Source organism: Gracilinanus agilis, chromosome 1 (genome assembly GCF_016433145.1).
Source record: "Gracilinanus agilis isolate LMUSP501 chromosome 1, AgileGrace, whole genome shotgun sequence".
Classification (NCBI taxonomy): Eukaryota; Metazoa; Chordata; class Mammalia; order Didelphimorphia; family Didelphidae; genus Gracilinanus; species Gracilinanus agilis.
Window position 1 is genome coordinate 106950223 of NC_058130.1, and position 16347 is coordinate 106966569.

At 41.7% G+C, this 16347-nt stretch overlaps 1 protein-coding gene across 3 annotated transcripts; it reads left to right on the forward strand.

The window, feature by feature from the left end:
- Window positions 1-409: 409 nt before the first annotated feature.
- Window positions 410-6492, forward strand: KLF4 (Kruppel like factor 4). 3 transcript variants are annotated; one of them, XM_044657015.1, is made up of 5 exons: window positions 410-968; window positions 1217-1337; window positions 2630-3683; window positions 3783-3947; window positions 5464-6492. In XM_044657015.1, the coding sequence occupies exons 1-5, from the start codon at window positions 964-966 to the stop codon at window positions 5637-5639; spliced, it is 1521 nt and encodes a 506-aa protein (XP_044512950.1). In that variant the 5' UTR covers window positions 410-963; the 3' UTR covers window positions 5640-6492. The 3 variants fall into 3 exon arrangements, with proteins under 3 accessions (XP_044512950.1, XP_044512949.1, XP_044512951.1); XM_044657014.1 differs by having other exon boundaries at window positions 2630-3947; XM_044657016.1 differs by lacking the exon at window positions 1217-1337 and having other exon boundaries at window positions 2630-3947.
- Window positions 6493-16347: the final 9855 nt, after the last annotated feature.

Here is a 16347-nt window from a genome sequence, read left to right on the forward strand (position 1 = left end):
TGTTCACAGTTTGTTTATTTAGCTCCAATGGCAACGGAGTGGGGGGGCGAGGGGGAGGCGGCGTTGGGAAGGGGGGGCGGGGAGGCGGGGGAAGAGAGGGGAAGGGGGTGGGGCATGCTCGATGAGGAAGGAGGAGCATTTCAGAAAGTTATAAGTAAGGTAGGACCCGCTCTAGGCTTGACAGTTCCCAACCTTGGAGTAGCCCAAGTGCAGGGCGCGCGCGGGAGCCGGGGCAGCGGCAGCGGCAGCGGCAGCGATAGAGAGCCCCGTCGAGAAGCTCCCCCCGCCACCCTCAAGACCCCTCCTTTTTTCTTAACCCTCTCCCCCCCTCCCTGGCCCCCCGCCCCCGCCGCCGCCCCACACCTCCCACCCCTCCCATCCGAGCACCCCAGTGCTCCGCCTGCACAGCCTTCTCCATTCAGCAGCCGCGGCTCCCCATGGCAGCGGGGCAGCCACCAACCGCGCGAGCTCGCAGTCCCGGGGAATCTCCTCGCGCCACCGCGAGTCCCGTCCCGCTGCTGACAGCCACCGCCTCCTCTTCCAGCCTGCCTTACCTGGCCGCGTCGTCCCAGTGCGGCACCTCCGGCGGCGGTGGCCCCTGCTAATACCCAAAGGCATCACCCACCCATCCACAAACAAATCTCTGCATTCAGGGCTACTGGGCAAGGAACGCAGGAGCGGCCGCGCGACTGTTTATTGAAGATTTTTTAAAGTTTACAAGTTTTTTTTTTCTATTTTTAAGAGACTTTAAGAAAATTTTGTTTCATCTCAGAAAATATTTTTTAACTTCTTGGGAGAGCTGTTGGTCTTGCTGTTTGGTGTTTCCCCCCCCCCCCCCCCCACACCTCCGGTTTTATTTTTTGCATTTTTTAATTTTGGGGGATTTTTGTTGCTTGTACTGGGTAACTCGACTGCCCCAACTGCTTCGGGCTCCGGGAGATATTTCCCTCCCCTCCTAGATTAATGAGGTATGTACGCCAGGCTGCCGGGCCCGGGGAAGGGGAAGGTGGATGCGAAGAGAAGAGGAAATGGGATCGGTTGCACTTTGGCGTTGCTACTTCTGGCGGGGCGGAGCGGAGCTTGACAAGAGTGGCCGGGGTTGGGAAAGGCGCGCGCGCGTGAGCCTCGGGGCCGGGGCTGATGCTGATCCCTCTGTCGCTGTTCTTCCCCCTCCCCCCCCCCAAACCCCGCTCCCCTTCCCTTGTCTCGATCGTAGGCAGCCACCTGGTGAGTTTGACATGGCTCTCAGCGGCACTCTGCTACCCTCCATCTCTACCTTCGCAGCGGGTACGCCAGGCAAGGAGAAAGTCCTGAGGCAAGCAGGTGCCCCTAACAATGTGAGTATCCCGACCCCATGCCCTCTTCCCTAATGCTACGGGCCGGGGAGGTGCCAAGATGCGCTTTGCAAGCTTGTTTCTGCCGCCGCTGCCGCCACTGCCACGGCACTTCCGAACAAGTGGGTCTGGTTGGTGGAGAGGAGTTGGGGCTCAAGTCCCAAGCCTACCTGAACGCTCTGAGCGCCAATGAGAAAGGGGCTTGGCTTTCTGCCTGGGTGCCGCGAGGGCTTTAGGGAATAGAGAGAGGAAGAGAGTTAAGCTTGGCTGGGGTTGCCCGCCCAGCGCCCTGGAGGTCCGACTTTCTCCCGGATTAAGCCTAATAGTCCCGGGTTTGTGAGATTCCAGGGTGGGGGCTGCCTGCGGCCTGTGGGGTTTCCCTCCTTCTTTACTGAGCCCCGCCTCCAGGGGTCTCCAACTCGGAGGTGGAGGAAAGGAATAGAGAACCACTGTAGTCCAAGGTCCAGGTTCGGGGAAGACTCGTGTGTGTGTGTGTGTGTGTGTGTGTGTGTGTGTGTGTGTGTGGTCTGAGCCTGGCAGCCCCCTACCAATCCGTGACACTGGATTCATTCGCTGATATAAGTGCCTGTATGCGTTTCTGAGTTTATGCTGTCAGTATCCATATGGGACAAGCATAGGTAGACCTCCCCCAGTGCCCTGCACACTGCGATCCGTGCAGTGTTCTGTGGGCGTGAGGCGAAAGTTCGTTAGGTCGGATCCCAAGCCTCAGAGCAGAGGGGAGGGAAGCCGAGCCGAACCCGGGGAGCTCGGAAGTAGGGATCGGTGGGTCCTTGTCTGTGCGAACCCGGAATTCAAAAGGCTACGGGATGCGGACGACCCCTCGGGTGGACTAGCATACGCTGCTTGTGTCGCGGGATATTAGAGGAAGGGAGAGCCGACGCGGGAGTGGATCCTTGCACACTTGGGCCCTGGGCCCGGATGTTGACTCAGGCCGAGGCAGCCCTGAGTGCCCTCGATTTTCGAGGTGCCAGGGATTCCCACCAGCTGCTAGATTGAACAAGGGTAGTTTATTTAGGCTCAGTTCTCCTTGTAGGTGGGAAAGAGAAAGAGCAAGTGAGCGAGAGACGCGGAAGGGGTTCGTTTGCATTTAGAGTTGGGGGCGCAAAGTTGATAGAAGGGAATTCCGTTCCTTCCTGGGCCAGAGTTCGAGGGCGGGGTCGCGCCTCCCCAGGGCCCGCGGTAAAAAGTGGCTTGACGTTCAGTGCGCATTTGTGGGACCTGCAGGGCCAGGGGTGGTCAGTAACGCGCGCCTTTTCCTGCCTCTGTTCCCACAGCGGTGGCGGGAGGAGCTGTCCCACATGAAACGGCTTCCTTCAGTGCTCAGCGGCCGCCCCTACGACCTGGCGGCGGCGGCGGTGGCGGCGGCCGACCTGGAGAGCAACGGAGGCAGCGGCGCCAACAACAATCCTGCGCTCCTGTCCAGACGGGAAGCCGAGGAGTTCAACGATTTGCTGGACTTTGATTTTATTCTTTCCAACTCCTTGATCCACCAGGAACCAGCCACGGCCGCCGTCGTGTCCTCAGCTTCAGCGTCCGCCTCCGCCTCGTCCTCCCCTTCGAGCAGCGGCCCTGCGAGCGCTCCCCCAGCCAACTGCAGCTTCACATACCCGCTGCGGGGTGCTGGGGACCCGGGAGGGACGTCCGGAGGTCCGACCACCTCCGGAGCAAGCAGCAACAGCACCAGTAACGGTGGAGGCGGCGGTCTTCTTTACAGCCGGGAGCCTGCACCACCTCCCGCTGCCCCCTTTAACCTGGCTGACATCAATGACGTGTCCCCCTCGGGTGGATTTGTAGCCGAGCTCATGAGACCTGATTTGGACCCTGTGTATATTCAACAGCAGCAGCTTCCGGGTGGCAGCCTGCACGGGAAATTTGTTGTGAAAGCCACCTTGAACATGGGGGAGTACAATGGTCAGTCTATCATCAGTGTTAACAAAGGCAACCTCTCCTCTTGCAGCCCAGATGGCAGCCACCCTGTGGTCGTGGCCCCCTATAGCACAGGGCCTCGGATGTGCCCCAAGATCAAACAAGAGGCTGTCTCCTCTTGCACTATCGGCAGGCCTCTGGAGGCCCACCTGGGCAGTGGCCCGCCTCTCAGCAATGGCCAAAGATCGCAGCCCCATGAATTCCCCTTGGGGCGGCCTCTCCCCAGCAGGACTACCCCCTCCTTGACTGCTGAGGAATTGATGAACAGCAGGGACTGCCACCCTTCACCTCAGGGGATAAGCCATCCATTGTCAATACCCCCTGGCTTCCACCCCGGACCCAACTACCCTCCTTTCCTGCCCGACCAGCTGCAGCCCCAGGTTACTCCACTCCAATATCAAGGTCAGTCTAAGGGTTATGTGGCTCTCTTCGAAGAGCATTCTTTAACTGCTCGTCCTTTGGTACAAGGAGTGATGCTGACTCCACCCTCTTCACCTTTAGAGCTTATACCACCGGGGAGTTGCATGCCAGAAGAACCCAAACCCAAGAGAGGGCGCAGGTCATGGCCCAGGAAAAGGACAGCCACCCACACGTGTGATTATGCAGGCTGCGGGAAAACTTATACCAAGAGTTCTCATCTCAAGGCACATCTTCGAACCCACACAGGTAGGACACTGGAGAAAGGAGAATGGAAGTCTCCTGACCTGGCTACTCCAGGTATCCGTGACAAAGGGTATATGTTCCCTTTTGGTAGATTCTGGGAAGAAATTGGCAAGGTATAAAGTAGGCTCACCCCTTTTTTGGTCCCAGACTGCCTTCAAAGTAGAGCCCATGAATGAACTTGGGGTTTGTTGGCACTTAAAAAATTCAGGTGTAGATCTGTTTAATCCTTTCTACTTATGTCTTAAAATATGTAGGTAGCCCTTATTCCTCTTTTCATAATCTTAACTTGATCCCAGTATCATTCCTTGTAATCAAGAAATTGTATCCCTGTAGTGCATAATTATGTTGAATCCTTTTAAAGATGATTCAAGCCTTTTTTTCTATTAATTTCTAACTGAAACACTAGTTGCCTCAGACTTTCTAAACTACTCATTTTTCAGTTTTCCTTTGTTTATAGTTATATTTAAGCTTGAACTGCTTTCAGAATATCTAAAGGATAGTGAAAGACATGAATAGTAATGTTTGAGCTTTCTGTGAAGATTATGGCTTATTGAAGAATACTTCCATAGTAATTGTAGGCTGATGAAAGTAGTTAGATTAAAAGTCATTCATAGGTAACATTCCCAGAAAGGAGGACAGTATAACTCAGAAGTTTAAATTTGAACTGAAAACAGACATGGAAGAAAATACACCCCCCCAAGACTTCTACACACTAGACCTTATTACTATAGAACAGAATTTTATGATAACTTTTGGCTTTAGAATAGGGAGGAGTGCTTTCAAATTACAGGAAATTAAATTCCTCTTTTCCGATTTCTGAGGTCTTTCTTTTAACAAAAGTTTGAGGCATTTATGAATGGGCCAACCAAACTCAACTGCAAAATTTCTAATGTGCATCTGGTGTGTATAGTACTGATTGGCTAGGTGGCTATTCTGTATTTATGATTTTATTATTATGCAGAATATATAACCTGGAAAGCTACAAAACAATATAATTTCTAACATGCATCTGGTGTGTAGTATACTGGTTGGCTAGGTAGCTATTCTGTATTTATGGATTTTTTAAAAATTATATAGAATATATAACCTGGAAATCTTGTGAATTATGATTACTTAATGGTCTGAGAGGATGATTATAAAAATGAACTCCTGGTCTGCAATTTATTGATGCTCTAAAATTGAGTATGAGTATATATATATACATATATATATGTCTTTTAAATTTTCAGGTGACATAAGATGCAAATAAGGTTACATTATACCATGACAACAGACACAGGATAGGAATATTTTTTAAAGACAAATCTTGCTTCTTATTCACTTGCTAAAGGACAAGCCCCTATTATCTATGTTTAGAAAAAGAAGAAGCCTTTAATTCCGAGCAGATGATTTCTTCATGTCTTGTTCCCAAACTAGTTCAGCAATTTCCTGTCTTCAAACCAGATTGAAAGTAGATTACCCTTCACCCTTCAGTCATCAAATTCATACTATTGATTCTTAAAATTCATTCTTTTTATAGGTGAGAAGCCTTATCACTGTGACTGGGAGGGCTGTGGATGGAAATTTGCCCGCTCTGATGAACTCACCCGCCACTACAGGAAGCACACTGGTCAACGCCCATTCCAGTGCCAGAAATGTGACCGAGCATTTTCCAGGTCCGACCACCTTGCCTTACACATGAAGAGGCATTTTTAATCCAAAGCAGAGGATTTTACCCATACTGCCAAATGAGATTCAGTATTTACTTTTCACATGACTGTCTTCCTGATGAGGGAGGAACCCAGCTAAAGCACTATATTCAAGGAATCATGGGGAAAAAAATTTTTTTAAGTCTTCCAAAGAGTCCAAAAGTAAATGGATAATCAAGAGAAATGAGGAACTTAAAGGACAGATTGTGGTCTGTGACTGGATCTTATCATTCCATTTCTGAATCCAACTTGAAAATATGCCTGGATTACAAGATGCCAAGGGGTGACTGGAAGTCACGGATATCAGGGTTTAAATAGATTGTGTATGGGGGAAGGGAGACTTCATTCCCTTGAATTGTGTTTCAATGCAATATAAGTATAAAGATCATCTTGTATTTTTTGCCTTCTAAAAGCCATTATTATGTTAGAAGAGGAAGAAATTCAGGTACAGAAAATGTTTTGAAAGCCTAATTGATGGTGCTTAGTGACTGTTGGTTCTAAAGGTACCAAAAAAAAGGAAGCCAAAGTTCTCAAACTGCTGCATATTTGACAAGGAAATATATTTTTGTCTTCCGATCTACATTTATGACCTAAGTCAGGTAAATAAACCTGGTTTATTTCTTTAAAAATTTATGCAGACAGTCTATAATGCACTGTGGTTTCAATGTGCAATAATTTGTACAATGGTTTATCCCAAAATATGCCTTAAGTAGAACAAATGTTTTTTTCTATAGTTCTTTACCTAATAAATATGTAATATAAATTTAAGCAAACTTCTATTTTGTATATTTGTAAACTACAAAGTAAAATGAACATTTTGTTGGAGTTTGTATTTTGCATACTCAAGTTGAGAATTAAGTTTTAAATAAACCTATAATATTTTAAATGAATGACCGTTCCATTGTTTTCTTCTGGGCCAGTAAGTGTGTGACAGAAAGATTAGAATTCTGTTTTAAACGTATAGTATATTATACCTTTTCCCTTAAGTTCTCTGGGACGTAATCTCGTTTTTTGTAAAATGAAGACTAAATCTATGTCTACCTCTAAATAGAAATGATTTGTACATTTTGACTGGTCTCGACCAAGTATGGTATCACTTTGGCTCTTACTGAATAGATCTTAAAACTATAATAGGCCTTTGTAATTCTTCTATGCTTTCTGGATTAATTGGCAACATAATTTCTCTGAATTTCAACTAGATTGCAGTAATAAGTGACCTTTAAGTCAAATAGGTTGCCTTAAAGGAATATGGCTTTTCAGTTTGACTCAGAGCAAATATCTTTGATCCTTTGATAGGGAACGGAGTTGTTGCACTCAGTACTGGGTATATTCAGTCTTTATTATTTTCAGTCTGTGTGTTGAAATCTGGTGCTTTTCTTGTAATGCAATAAAAATGTGCTGGTTGCGGCCCAGGCCTACCTACAGTCTTTATAAAACAAGTAAACACATCAGCTAACAATAATAACTCTTCCCACTTAGGACAGTAATGAGAGTTTAGTTCAATAGTGCCCTCCTGAGGATTAATAGCTTCAGTATCACTCTTGCTTCAATGTACATACACATTCAGCAGTGACACTGCTCCAGATTTAGAAGTCAGTCTCTTCAGAAAGGATTTTTAAACCCCGGTCAGTATCTATAACATTGATCAGGCAGTGAATTTAGGGTTTTAGACTTTCTCAACGAACTGCAATTGAAGTTTCAGTTTTTTCATCACTATCATGAGGATGATAATAAAAAGGACTGCCTAGCCCTTAGGGCTATTAGGACTTTCTAACTCCATAGAAATAAGAGCCTAGAACCAGGAGGAATATAAAAATTTAAGGTGAAAAATTAAGTGCAGCCTGGCAGGGAGGTGTGTTGGAGAGTTTAAATTTTTCATAAAATGCAGAAATTGCAACCATCGTTAATGCCCCTTTAGATGTGGCTGGTGGCAATATGAATAACTAATATCATCAAAATACTTCTTTCCATAGAACAGGTAGGAGTTTCCAGAGTGCTTATATATTATCCCAGGACCCAGATGAATGTTTTTATGCATTAGTTGTAGAAACGATTCCCAGACCTTACGAACCACCTTTCCAAAATCCCTACGTTTTGTGAAGAGGAAACCGAGAGAAGAAATAACTTGCCCAAAGATTGTACAACCAGCTAATGATCACCAGGCTTAGAACCAATGTTTCCTAGTGCCCACCTTAGTCGTGTATCTATTGTGCCACTCAGCTTCTCCTTTAAAAGCAAAACAGTTCAAAACCAGAACTGAATGAGATCCTCAGTGAGATAGTGTGCATCGAAGGAACCTTAGTCTGGTAAATACACTTTTCCTGATCCGGTTGCTCTCCTGGCAAACAGTGATTTGGGAAAATCTTAGTTTTATGCTTGGTCAACAAGGAATATTTCCTTCAATTTCTTTGAGTCTTGTATGTACAGTTGGAACATAGCATAGGCTTTCCTTTGGTTAAAAATACTGTTTTTTAAAAGGATGTTCCAAATATTTGACAACCAGAAGGGAAAAAAATAGGAAATACATATTGTTTTGTTTTGTTTTTCTTATGAAAGGCACTCTAGAGTCTACAGGGCCAACCTTGGAGCCAGGAGAATTGGGATCTACATCTTGTCTCTACACATCAACTATGTGATCATTTGCACATCCCTCAACCACTGAGAAGTGCCCTTCCATCATTCAATAGGAGCTATATAACTTTGTATAATCCAAGGCCCAGAAATGTGTTAAATGAATGTTTAATAAATGTGTTTAAATGAAACATGAAATTATAGAATAGACTTTTCAGATGGAGAGGGGACCTAAGAGACCACCTAGTTAAATGCCCTACATTTTGCTGAGGTTCAGGAAACAAGATTAGAGATGGGAAAGAATTTGCTCCAGGAGCTGGCTAGTAATAGACCCTAAGTTTCTTAGTGACTTTCCTAAATCACTTTTTAAGAAAAGAATTCTCTACTTTTTTTAGGAAAGAGTTGTCTATTTGTATCAGCAGAGGGAGTTTCCACATTCAGAATTCCAGACACTGATGATATCACAGGTCCAGATTGAAAAAAAAAATCTTTACTTTTGTGTATGTGTTTACGTGTCTGTAGATATATATAGGAGAAAACACAATTACATATATATATATATACATATATATATATATATACACACACACACACACATATATAGATGGAGGACTCAATTTCACCATCTATTTAGAATGAGGAGATTCAATTTACATTACTTCTGAGAAATCTATGATCCTATGTAAGGGTATACGTGATATGGCTGACATCAATTGCCATCATCAATAAATGAATTGAGCATATTTTATTTCAACTATTAGAAAAGACTTCATTCAGTTCATAAATAATTGTCTATCCAGAAAATTTTTATGATGTTCATTGGAAGCATTCTATAGCAAAACTGAAAGATTATATAACTATAATGAACATTCTTACTCCATTTTTAAAATGAAAGTGCTACAGAACAAATGTCATTAAAGTACAGAAACATATAAATCATTGATGCTGGTTCATATTGGCATTTCAGCACTTCAAAATTACAAAGTATTTTATACTATATGAAAACAACCTAATGGAGAGATGCCTGCTTATTAATGTGCCCTTTGTTTTCATTATGATGTTTAATTTTATATGTCTTAGATTTTAACTTGTCAAAAAAAATAAGGGTTGGCAGCAGTGTTTCTCATACACAAATAATATTTCATTTCTTCTTGTCTTCATTGGGTCTTGTACAATCCTTCTACACAAAGATGCATCTGACTCTTGCAATCCTTTGCAAAATCAAAACCGGTTCTTTAACTCTCTCAAATGGGGCGGTAGTTTGGGTGATTCTTTTCCCCTTTCAAAACTTTCAAAGGCACAAAATGCTATGTCATATTTGGGGATAGGTGTTGGCTAACAAGTTTTGCCATGTGCAAAAGAGCCCAGGTGAGACTCTATTCCTTGTTCTTTTGGCTGTCTCCAGAGAAAAGACCCAGGAAAGTAATCATGCTTTGATATACAGATCTAGCTAAAAATAACCTGCTATGTTAGCCACCTGTTCTATTATACATGGTTCTCGAAGATACAGTTAGCAAAGAAAGTCCACATGTATGTAGCATATACAGGAGATCAAAAGCAAAAATCCCAGGGCAACGATAAGCTTTCTATCCCCCTGCATTGTCACAATCATTTTTTTCAAGTTTGGCTTTTTAATTTTTTATTTTTCTTAAAGCAAGTTAGCTTATAAGTAAATGTTAGTTGTGCCCTGCCTCCTATAGGTTGCATCTGACAATGTCATTGATTTTTCACAGCCAAGTTGATTCAGCAAGTTTAAACATAAAGGTCGAAAGTGTTTCCTAGATGTAGAAAGCTGTGCTATGTATCACTGCCTTTTTAAATCAAGGACTTCAAAAGAATTGCTGGAGAGTAACTTTCATGTATGTCATTCTCAGAATGTCCTGTACGAGAGGAAATGGAAACCATTTTAAAATTTTAAAAGTGAGTTACAAAGGAAACAAAAATCAAAAGGATCCCAAGCTCTGGAAACTTTCATCTTGAATTTATATTCTGTCTTCACCCCTAAGAAGTAAACCTTGAGGATCCTTAGAGTGAATGTCAGGAAACTGATGAATTCTTAAATGCTTCATAACAACAGGTTCCCTAAGGCAATAATAAGTTCAGATATTCTCAAATGACCAACTTAAAATTAGTTCACCTACAAGCCTGGCAAAACTAAATGGAATTAAAGCTTTTTCTAGCCTGGGCCAATCGGTTAACTACAGGGTGGGGTTTAAACTATCAACCTGATAAATTCTTGATTTTTGATGTAAAATCTCTCTCTCTCTCCCCCCTGTCCTTGTCCCTGTCCCTGTACTCTCTCTCTCCCTCTCTCTCTCTCTCTCTCTCTCTCTCTCTCTCTCTCTCTCTCTGTTTGTCAGGAAGCCCTTGATTCTTAAAAGAAAATTTCACTTTTATTTTCTAATTGCCTGCAAACCCTGTCTGAGAAATAGGCCACAATTTGCTTTCATTTTTTTCAATTTCAAATTCAATTTCAAAAATATTTTCAGTATTTGCTTTCAAATATTATTAACATGATTCTTAAGGGCAAGGAGGCAGACAAACAGTGATCCAGCTATGTAAAATTGACAGCCATCTCTATTTTGGCTTCCCAGTCAAATGTTTAACTTTAACAGAATAGATATATCATATCAAGGTTACATAGTACAATAATTAAAATACTACTCAAGGGTTTGGAGACCTCTTGTCACTCTTGTAAGATCTCTTTTTTCTTTAGAATGCATGTGACAAGTATAGCTGGTAAATGCTTACTATTCAAAGTATGTAATATATAATTAAACACACCCATAGTCCTTAAAGTCCTAAGAAAATGGACGAGGTTGATATAGGAGAAGGTACAGGTAGTAATCCATGGAAAACACAGGCGTTCATTAACAATTAAAGAAATGCAAATTAAAACAATTTCAAGGTACCATTATACACATATCAGCTAGCAAAACAAAAATGCTCAAAATTCAATGCTGGCAATGCTGTGGAGAAACAGGTATGTTTAATGGTGTCCATAGAATTAGATACTGGCTTAGTGTCTCTGGAGAGCAGTTTAAACATATACAATCAGAGCTACAAAACTGTGTAGACCACCAGGTTTAGTAGTTCCACACTGGAGAATATGCCCTCAAGTAAAAAAGTATATGTAGGAGAAAGAGTACTAGACATAGAATCTGAAGACTTGGCTTTAAATCCCAGCTTGGTCATTTAATATCTTTAAACTTAATTTCTTTAATTTCTCATTTAATATCTTTGTCATTTAATATCTCAGTTCCCTCATGTGCAAAATAAAGAGGTTGGACAAATTAACATCTAAGGTCCCTTTCAGCTCTAAATCTAGGTCTTTAATTTTTCCAAAGATGTTCACAAAAATGCAACTTGTAAAAGCAAAAAACTGAAAACAGCCCAATGGCCTTTTAGAAAAGGAACAGCTAAACAAGTTCTAGCATATTCACAGAATGGGATAAATATAACTTAGCTATTAAAATTACAAATATATTGATACACGGAAATGCAGAGAGGCAAGAAGTAAATGAAAAAAAGGAGGAATCAAAGAAAGGGTAAACAGGTCATGACTATGTTAAAAAAATGCTATCCACATTAACAAAAAATGAAGTTAGAGTTTAGAAAGACAACATGATTTAAGTTTAATGTATGTTAGGTTTTAAACAGTTATTTACTATTTACATTTCTAATAATAATATATGCTTCACCAAATGGTCAATGTTGTAGAATCTGTGAGGAAAAAAAGGCATACTAGTATACTATTAGGAGATTTGGGAGTTAGTTCAACCATTCTGGAAAGTAATTTGGATTTATGCAAATAAAAAAGTCTAAAATGTCCATTTCCTTTGATCTTAAGACTTCACTACTAGACATATGCCCCAATGAAGCCAAAGACAAAGACAGGTTTCATACACACTAAAGTATTCATAGCAGTACTTTTTGTTGTGACAAAGACCTGGAAACAAAAAAGATTGCCATCAGTTTGAGATTGGCTAAATACATTGTGGTAAATGACTATAATAGAATAGGATATTACACTGTTAAAAAAAAAAAAACAAGGAATATGAAGAATACAAAGAAAGAGTGAAAATGAAAAAAGCAGAATTGAACAATGTAAATTAGAAAGAACTAAAAAGAATGCTATATTACAAAGATAATAATAGATAACATTCATAAAAAGCTTCAACATTTACAAAGCAATTTTTTTTTCATTTTTTTTTTACTTCATTTGATCTTCACAAAAACTTTGCTAGGTTTGTGCTATTTTATCTCTGCTTCACCAATGATGAAACTGAGACTGAGAAATTAATAGACTTATCTAGGGTCACACAACTAAGAAGTATCTAAGGAAGGATGCTAACTGAGCTTGACCCTGGAGAAGAAAACATGCACTTGTCTCCTTTCTTTGTAGAGGTGGAACATTATGGGTGTGGAATATTGTACATGTTGTCAAACATTTAATGTGTTGGCTAGTTTTGCTTCTTTTTCCCTCTTCTTGATTATAAGGGATGGTTCTCTGAATAGAAGAGGGGAAGGATGTATTTATACATGAAATTTATGTAAAAGCAAAAGAACAATAAAAATTATATATATATACACATATATGCAATAGATCCTTTTCATGTCTCATGTATTTTCAACTCTCCAGAGGAAGCATTAAAACAATAATATTTCTATGATCTCTGAAATTAGTTGCTTTTTTAAATAATGGAGTTTACTGAATTAATATAGAGCCCACTCCAGAAAACTGAGGTCCCTAGCAGACAGATTATTTTGTGGAGGAGGGAGGAAACTCTTCTGTAATACTTAGTTTAATGCCTATATTGACTTACTGAACTTGTTCATGCTTAAATCACCATTTTCTTTCCATATAAGAGGAAACAGGATATGGTGGAAAGAACCCTGACCTAGTCAGGAGACCTTGGGTCAAATCCCAACTCTGACACTACCCCTGTGACCTTGGGAAAGCTACTTAACCTCTTCTTTAAGTCTCATTTCCTCATCTGTATAATGGGGCAATAAAACATTTACTCTCTCCTTCCCAGGGGTTTCTATGAAGAGAGCAATTTCTGTAGCTGAAATGTGAGTGATTAACACACTGTATACGGAAAATAAATCTCATCTGGCAAACCAGCTTAGAAGTTATGAGTAAATGTGTATTTTCTGATAAATCAATGTTGTAATGTGGTATAGTGGGAGTGCTAGATTGGACTAAGATGATCTGGTTGTTAATCCTAGCTCTGCAACTTCCTACCTTGTGTGAACATGGACAGTTTACTTCACCTATGTGGCCTTCTTCTTTTTTCATCTGGAAAATGGGGAGGTTGGACTGTATTAACTCTAGGAATCTTTTATAGCTCCAAATTCAAGATCATTTGATCTTTGCTAAATGTACAATTTAGAATTAATGTAGAACAAATTGTTAAAGAACATCCCTATCCTTTTAATAAAATAAACTAAAAAATGGGAACTCTTTTCTCAGGAAATATAATTGCACCTATTCTCTTGGTTTTTGAGGAGAGACAGAGGAAGAGTAGGAGGAAAACTACTATTTGTTCTTAGACAGTGTTCAGAGATATTTTCTGCAAATTGCAAAGCACTCATTTGATATTTCTGAGTTTGGGTTTTTTTTTGGTCCAATTAGGCATGCCGATAGGTAGTTGTGGCTTCCATTGGAGGTGAGGAAACTGTGATACTCCAAGTTAGAGAGGCTTGCTAGAATTTGACATTTTCACCCCAAAAAATACATTATGAAGCCAAAGTTCCCAGATCTACTACATGTTTGGTCAGTGTGCCACCGTCTCTTTGGAACATGGGCTCTCCAGCAGCAGCCCAACAGTTATCTAGGAAGTATAGTGAATAGAACTCAGGGCCTGGAGTCAGAAAGAACTGAGTTCAAATCTATCCTCAGACTTTTACCAGCTGTGTGACACTGGGCAAGTCACTTAAACTCTGACTGCTTCAGTTTCCTGTAACTGAACGGGGATAACAACAGCACCTACCTCACAGGTTTCTATGGGCAAATTTCTTCATGCTTATCTATCTAGGAGGAGAATGTCTAGGCTTTTGCATCTTTTGCATGAATAGGAAATAAATGTATGGTACTCAAACCAGACCAACCATCTTTTATCTGAGGTCTCAGTCAAAGGGACTGACAATTCTTCGGTGAATTCTTCTGAAGATATTTTGTTGATGTACATGAGTTGGAGTTGGTGAGGACAGCTCATGAGAAAGGTGGCCCACAGGGAAAAGCTTGAGAATCATTTTCTTTCTCTTTCTCAGGTTTTCAAGTTGACGAAAGTCATTGGGTGTTGATCTTACTTGCAAATAATATTTGGGCATGGAGAAACCTTTTACCCCTTACCTGAGGTAGAAACTGTTCTTTCAAGGCAGAGAGGTATCTTGAAAATGTGGATGCCTTTAATGTGAATAATTACACTTCAAAGTCTTGCAGAAAGATTTTGGAGCAATGACAACAAAGCACCTGGCTTTACAGAGGGAAAGTGACTGGCTCCTTTAGGTCTGTTGGTGTTTGGAAGGTGAAAGCTCTGAATGGGTCAGAAGTTAGGAAATCACTCACCAGCAGGATGCCCTCTTTCCCTTCCAAGTGACCTTGAACTTGGACTCCTGCCTTCCAGTTGGTGATGGCATCCTCCGGACTTCTGAAGTTATTCTGACAAAGCAGAACCTGGAATTTGCAAATGACTACATGTTATAGGACTGGTACAGGCTGTCCAATATCTCCTGCAAAAATTATCCCGCCAAAAAATATGAGGCAGCTTCCAAACACTGTGCCCCGCACTTTAGGGAGTTAGACAACTAGGCAAGTAATGAATTATACATATATGTATGTGCTCTTGTATTTCTCTGAGGGAGAATAGCGAAACTAAAGGATGTTAAGACTCAGCCTCTGAATGTAAGTATTCATATATGGATTCATCCACATCTGTATGGATGTCTCCAAAACAAACTGAAGAGTGTCAGTGCATGTGTATCCTAGGATCTTCTTCTGAATGCCCTATCACTCATTCCATCTAGAAACAGGAGCTACCCTGGGTTCCCAAAAGCGATGCCAGCAAAGGACAAGCACCGGCAACTCCTATGAAGCTTTAAGGACTTTGAGTTCAGCTAGGTTAGCTGACTACACAGTGTAATGATCAGCCTGTTTATGTTTGAAGAAGCGCACCAGCAGGGGATTGCCCATCAAGGGATGGATTTTTCTTTTCTTTTTTTCCTTCTTGCCATAGCAACTTATGAAGATTATTTACAAAAGCAGAGAGGGAATCTGACCTGTACGCAGGGTGGCAAGAGGAGAAGAGAGTCAGAGCGGACACACTAGTGAAATCCCTGAGCAATGAAATAGACTCATATATAGATTCATACATTGATAGATACAGATAGAAGTGTACATACATGGTTTTACATATAAACACACAGGATCCATGGAACCAAAGGTGCCCTCTTTTTCTCTTTACATACACACAGATGGAGACAGAGCCACAGACAGAGATAGAGAACCACAGAGAGAGTGATGGAGACAGAGAGAGACAGAGAGATGGAGACAGAGACACAGACAGACAGAGAACCACAGAGATAGCGACAGAGACAGACGGAGACAGAGAGATGGAGAGAGAGAGAGAGAAAGAGATTGAGAGAGAGAGAGAGAGAGAGAGAGAGAGAGAGAGAGAGAGAGAGAGAGAGAGAGAGAGAGATATTGAAGTATCAATGATGACAACCAGAATTCTCTTTCATCTCCTGATGACACCTCAATTTGGGGGTAACACAACATAATAAAANGAGAGAGAGAGAGAGAGAGAGACACTTTTGGCATTCTAGATAGAAAGCCAAAAACAGAATCCGGAAGACCTGGGTTCAAGTCCCATATCTGGTTTACAATGGCTTGTGTGTGGCTCTGAGCAAATTACTTAGATTCTTTCAGGGCCCCAGGCAACTCTTTAAGACTATAAATTACAGAGCATGTGCCAGTCTTCATACTTAGAAGATGTATTCTTACTGGAAGCTCTCTTATACCTATGAAATCACATGGCTAGTCCAAAATTTAAAAAAAAAAATAGGTACACAGAGATAGATATGCAGGGCCTGGGTGCCATAGTAGTTAGAACAGTGGCCTTGGAATCAATCAGGAAGAC

Coding starts and splice junctions, on each gene's coding strand:
- KLF4 (XM_044657014.1), top strand. Junction 1,338..2,629: donor AAGCAGGTGCCCCTAACAAT/GTGAGTATCCCG, acceptor CTGTTCCCACAG/CGGTGGCGGGAGGAGCTGTC. Junction 3,948..5,463: donor ACATCTTCGAACCCACACAG/GTAGGACACTGG, acceptor TTCTTTTTATAG/GTGAGAAGCCTTATCACTGT.